At 34.5% G+C, this 6,129-nt stretch overlaps 2 protein-coding genes across 3 annotated transcripts in view; one reads left to right on the forward strand and one right to left on the reverse strand.

The window, feature by feature from the left end:
• Positions 1-1,347, reverse strand: part of LOC123673245 (tyramine beta-hydroxylase) — a 63,473-nt gene extending 62,126 nt beyond the window's left edge. The window contains exons 1-2 of one of the 2 annotated variants that reach the window (XM_045607721.1): positions 1,203-1,347; positions 892-1,056 (exon numbers count right to left, since the gene is read on the reverse strand). Coding sequence is in view for 1 of the 2 variants with exons in the window: in XM_045607717.1 (XP_045463673.1) it covers positions 1,203-1,290 (88 nt within the window). In the remaining variant the exon portion in view is untranslated. The remainder of the gene's footprint in view (positions 1-891; positions 1,057-1,202) is intronic. The other variant, XM_045607717.1, reaches the window with a different exon arrangement.
• Positions 1,348-2,037: 690 nt separating this feature from the next.
• On the forward strand, positions 2,038-3,391 carry LOC123672339 (casein kinase II subunit alpha-like). The gene is made up of 2 exons (XM_045606416.1): positions 2,038-2,154; positions 2,212-3,391. The coding sequence occupies exons 1-2, from the start codon at positions 2,132-2,134 to the stop codon at positions 3,278-3,280; spliced, it is 1,092 nt and encodes a 363-aa protein (XP_045462372.1). The 5' UTR covers positions 2,038-2,131; the 3' UTR covers positions 3,281-3,391.
• The last annotated feature ends 2,738 nt before the right edge of the window (positions 3,392-6,129 follow it).

Consider the following 6,129-nt stretch of genomic DNA (forward strand, 5'->3'; position numbering starts at 1 on the left):
CTAAATATTCGGTAGGAGCCCAATTTTTACAATTTGTTCTCTTTGTCGAGAATTTGAAAATGAATCATAAAAAATTATGCAGTAGAGTAGATATCATTCCAGATCATTACCACTGTCACTCTCGCAATCTTGCCTCTTTCACCTATACCCTTGCCTTTGTCATTTATTTTTCTAGTATCTTGGTTTTTTCTGTTCCAGTCTTTGTAATGTCTTCATCTGTTTTGCCTTTTTTTTGCCTGTTCTTCAGTCAATGCAATTTTTTCTGGAGAGTCTGGTAAAATAGCCGTTTTTCTTAATCATCGTTCTCTAAAAGTTGATGTGAAGTCATGCGGAAAATTCAATTTCTCTTGTGACAGTTTCAACAGGTTTTCCGTCATTGATAACAGCAGGGGCAGCTTTATGTAACAATTGTCTCGGAGGTCTTCCCTCTCTGTCTTTCGCTTGTATAAATTTAGATCTTTAGAATAAAATGAAAATGTGTCATGATAATTTTAGATACGATTTGAAGTCGATAGGGGTTAGTTGTTCCGAGGAACAACCAGAAAGGAACTTATGACCCCAAATTAGTTTTATATACGAAGACTGACATACCAGCAATCTAACAAAATCAATTAAAACATTACTCAAGCAATAAGATTCCTTACTTATGTAACTACAATTTGGAAAATTTACGCATGAATAGGTTTATAATTAACAAAGAAAGACCAAATAGTTCAAACATAAAAACTTACGTGACGTTTCGAGAGCACGTACACACAGCCACTGAACCACCGTCACCAGAGTAATAAAAATTACTGCCAAATTGGCGTTCCACTTGGTGCTTTAGAAGCATATTTTGCATGCCTTGCTATCTTTTTTCGTTACAAGGTTATTGCCATCGGAACTACTTACCCCGGGAACTTCCAGCTCCACTCTCCCCTACGTTAATGCGGAATAAAATATATGATCGGTGACCGACCAGATCGGCGGTAGCGGAATGACATATCTGGACTGCGGATCAGATCGCTTAGCAATTCTTCTCGTTTATGCCTTGCTAATGGAAGTGTCAAAAATGAACTGAAATTATACACAGAAATTATTTGATCGTGTAAATCACCACGATAAAAGTTTTTTGAAACCCACCATTAGGAAACAAAATAAACTACTTTTCTGAAAGGCCTGGATGACCTGCACCAGTCACCGCTAAGCTACTCACCACTTACCACTCATGTTACACCCTTTATATCTTTTGCTTTGTGAGGTATTGAATTTTCGGTTATTGTATAAGCAAATTCCAGATCTGATTCGCATGATGCATCCATTTTTGTTTGTTTCAACGATAAATACTGAATCAAGTAATTCAAAAATGCATATGACGTTTTGAAAACTGTAGTGAATATGACAATGAATTCGGACCACAGAAATATTTTATTCTCAATGTTATCAAATAATTTCGTAATATTCAGTCCATAACAGGTGATGGAATGAAATTCAGTCATAATGCTTAAGAAATCAAGTGTTTAGAATGATGTACTAACATGTTGTGATGAAATTCAAAATAAGAAGAGCTATACTTTACAGCAATCGTAGAGAAAATATCAATCAACTTGAACATAAAATTTATCAAAATGTTAAATTTTATGGAAAATAAATATTTCATGAAATAAGGTCCAAGGAAAAATATTATAATATATTTATATATTAATCAAGTGATTGATAATTTCGTTCTCATTAATAAACTGATTAACAAATAATTCAAGAGTTTCTTTTGGTTGCTGAATATATTTTTGATCTTTGTTTTGATATGTATGGTATGACTGTATTGTCAGTAGTTGTAAAAAATTTTTAAACAATGGTATCTATTAGAAATTCCTGAAAAACATCAAATATCTGAGGGAAGAGTAGGGTATTTATTCACTGATATAACTATTTTTTCCCATACTTGATTTATAAAATGCTTGTATTTCAAATTAGTATATTTTGTGGAATAAATGTGTCAATTCTAGATTTCTCTGATTTCCTTGACGCGTCATAAAATAAGAAATAAATTTAATCCAGAGAAATGTATAACTGTCTACGCAGAATCAGGTATCCTTAATTTGAAAAATATTTCAGTTTTTTGACATCTTTAAAATTTAATTTATAATTTAACATGGTTGAATATGAAGAATTGATGTTAGTGTGAGTTTAAAATTTCGTATAATAGTAATCATATCGAATGTTTTTTTGCAGGGAAAGTAGCGTACAAATCAAAACTGTATCTAGAGTTTACGCTAATGTTTTCGAAGGAAAACCAGCCTCTTTTTACGATTATGATAATTTTACGCCAAAATTGGAAGACATTAATGATTACAGTCTGATAAGGCGATTGGGTCAAGGCAAATATAGCGTAGCATACGAAGGTATGAACGAAGCAAAAAACGAAAATGTAGTAATTAAAATATTAAAGCCCGTTAGACGAAAAAAAATTCAAAGGGAAATAAAAATTTTAGATTACTTGAAAGGTGGCGTTAATATAATTAAATTATTAGCTGTTGTAAGTATTCCTAACACTGATTTGAATGGGCTCATATTCGAACATATGGAAAATTGCCAGGATTTCAAAAGTATTTTTCTGAAATTGAATGAGGCAGATACACGATACTATTTGTATGAAGTACTCAAAGCCTTAGATTTTTGTCATAGTAAAGGAATAATGCATAGGGATGTGAAGCCTCAAAATATAATAGTGGATCAGAAGAATAAAAAACTGAGACTCATTGATTGGGGCCTTGCTGAATTTTATCACCCAAAACAGGATTATAATGTCAGAGTAGCTAGCAGATATTTCAAAGGGCCTGAATTGCTTGTGGATTACGGCTATTACGATTATTCCTTGGATATTTGGTCAGTAGGATGCATGTTTGCCTCGATGCTATTTCGAAGAGATCCATTTTTCCATGGTTATGACAACTATGATCAGTTATTACGAATTGTGAGAGTATTGGGGACCAGCGACCTCTTTGCATATTTAGAGAAGTACAATATTCCACTTGATGGCGAATTTATTAATGTATTAGGACGCCACACCCGTAAGAATTGGCAAAGATTCGTCAGAACGGAAAATGAATATCTCATCACAGAAGTAGCTATTTCTTTGTTAGATTCAATGCTGAAATATGATCATACCAAAAGGATAACTGCTAAAGAAGCTTTGGAACATCCATATTTCCAGCCTTTGATACGGAAAGCGAAGCATTCTTCTGTCACACCGAATTTGAATAATTTAACTCTTATTGTAAAGTCAGAAGCTGAAAATTAAAAGCTAAATTATGATTCGATATATGTGTTCAAAATAATTGCGATTATATTCTGCTGTTTTATATATACTTTTATACATAGTTTGTTAATCTGGAATAAAGTTTGTCTCTTATTTTGATGAAACATTTTCAATATGATTTTCAACTTGTCTATGAAGATGAAAAAGTATATTTAATAATAATTCAATCAAGAATAAGAGACTGAGCAAATAAAAGTACTAATTTCAAATAGTGTTAGATCAAAGAGTATTTAATATATGAAATGTGTTCAGTCAGAGAGCCTTTAATTTTATTCACAGGTATAGTTGCTTACTTTTTAGTGAAATAAATCAACACTGGTTAATTGGTTATTATCTCAGATTGAATTGAACCCTTCTCTAATTGAAGAAAAGCTACCCAGAGACGTAAGGCATTTCAACTTGAGTGAACATAGGAAGAAAAAAGTATAGGTACCTTATATCATAGTATAAGGAATTCTTCATACTATGGTACCTAATATACAACCCGGAGCAAGTTTCCATCACAATAGTAAATAGTTCTGAAAGAAATATTAGCTCTTTCAGACACAATCATAAACGTGAAATTATCGGTGCCTTATTGATTAGCATACCACTAGTTCAATATTAATCAGATATGGTATGAGCACCTATTTGGGTTTATACTAGGTACTTTGGCGATGCGTTCTCAGTCCATTCCGAAGGTGAGTTCTCCCTCAAGAAATTGCGGTGTTTCATTCACTGATGGAATCATTGATGTTGAGTTATCCTTCCAAATTCACCTTCCAACTCCATAGCATAGCATGGTAACACTTAAATTTCATATTTTTATTTTGATCCCACAGAGAACTCTTTCTAAAACATAATTGTTTAAAGTGCCTCTACTTCTATGTTTAGAGCAGCACTGGCTACCTAGTGGGAAATGGGTAGATGTTCGTATTGGTATTGAAATTGAATTTAATGGTGAAATGGAGTCTACTGCACTGATAAATATACAATTGGGAAAAATGAAGTTGAAGGATGAAATGAAATATAACAATGAAAATGAATCAGATCGGCGCTTGAATTATAATGGTGAAATTTTAACCTTTATATCATGGACTAGCTTTGCATATAAAGTTGTAAAAGTTCAAAGATGACAACAAAAAAAAACCACTGATAAGTCGATTAAACCGTATTCTTGAATTATATAAAATTGTTCAATTGTTGTTATAAGGTAATAAATTAGTATGTATAGAGCCTAAATCATGGTGTAATCAGGTTTTCCATATTCATATTCGATTTGCAATTTTCTCCTACTGGCGGTATGGGTTGAATCTAGTATTTCGTAGTAGGGTAATAAATTTGTTTGAATGGGATTAAAATTATGGAGTTATTAGATTTTACAACCCGGCCATACCTGCCAATTTCGTACGTCCTTGCTGCCTTTCAAAACTACAGGAGGATATCAGTAGTTGATGATAAGACGCCACTGCAGATTAAGCAGCTTCAGAACCTTCGCAAGAAGCTTGACAGGAGACGTTCTTCTGGGGTAACTGACCTGAATATTAAATACAAAAAGGGAATCGCTTCAATAATTAAAACACCGTCCTCAAAAAACTGAAGTTCGACTAAACCTTGGTTCACTGGTAGCTTGTATAAGGACATCCGCACGAAGAAGAGTCCCGAGCAAAGGTTAATTAGGACACAAGACTTTGTGCGCCACAGAAAGTTCTCCGAATACCTCTCAGCCGTAATAAAACAATCCAGAACAACTTACAGCAGTTGAATCTGACCAGACGTGACAACAAAGCGAAGTTTCTCAGTATATGCAATCTAAGTTCACAGTAAAGTCTCGATCCAAATAGTCATTGATGAACAGCGTACCATAGCGAGTAATGAGTCTGAGATTCTTGCCAACTTTTTTTTCCTTTTCTTTCACGACTGAACCAATGCTGTCCAATGCCAGTAATCAACTGTCCCAGAAACACGGAATCATTAGAGAGCATGGCAGTTACTGACTCCATGTTGAAGGAATATCTTCTTGGGTTGGATATTTCTTCTGTCCCTGGTCCTGGTGGATTTTCGCCAGTTTTTTTCAGAGCGAGTTCAGATTCTCTTAGTAGACCATTGTGTACGATTATGAATCGTGTGCTATCTATGGGTTATTTACGTTCAGCATGGCGGCAATCGACGGTAACACCAATTTTCAAATAGGGCGAAAACTAAAAATCCATAAGTTTCACCTCTGTCGTGGTCAAAGTTCTTGAAAGGGTAATTTTTAAATGGGCGCTTCAGTTCGCATTGCAAGAGTCCATTATTCCAGCCTAGCAGCATGGCCTCGTTCCAGGAAGATCAATTTTTACAAATTTTTTAACTTGCCTGTTGACTGGACTAAGTCTTTGGATGCTGGGATTCTGATGGATGTGGTGTATTTTGACTTTGAAAAAGCATTTGATCGAGTGCCAAGGAGGATACTACTTCATAAATTGGAGCATTTTGGTATTCGAGGATCTCTTCTCAAGTTCATCGATTCATTTTTATCAGATCGCTCCTTTTCTGTTAGGGTCGGTAACATGTCAACCTCTTTGAAGTCAGTGCTGACCTATGTACCACAAGGGTCAGTTCTTAGGTTCTTCCTGTTCATTTTATATGTGTCCGATCTACAGTCTTCATGAGGCTCCCCTTTCGTATATTATGTACCTAGATGATATAAAGCTATACAATAGGTCCGAGTGTCATCGATCACTACAGAGTGAGCTAAATTTTCTGGTAAAGTGGTGCCTTGATTGGTTACTTCCATTAAATGTACCCAAGTGTTGTGTCCTATATTTAGGCAACAATAATCCGGCAACCTTATTTCATTGATGGCGTTG

Source organism: Harmonia axyridis, chromosome 2 (assembly GCF_914767665.1).
Source record: "Harmonia axyridis chromosome 2, icHarAxyr1.1, whole genome shotgun sequence".
Lineage (NCBI taxonomy): Eukaryota > Metazoa > Arthropoda > Insecta > Coleoptera > Coccinellidae > Harmonia > Harmonia axyridis.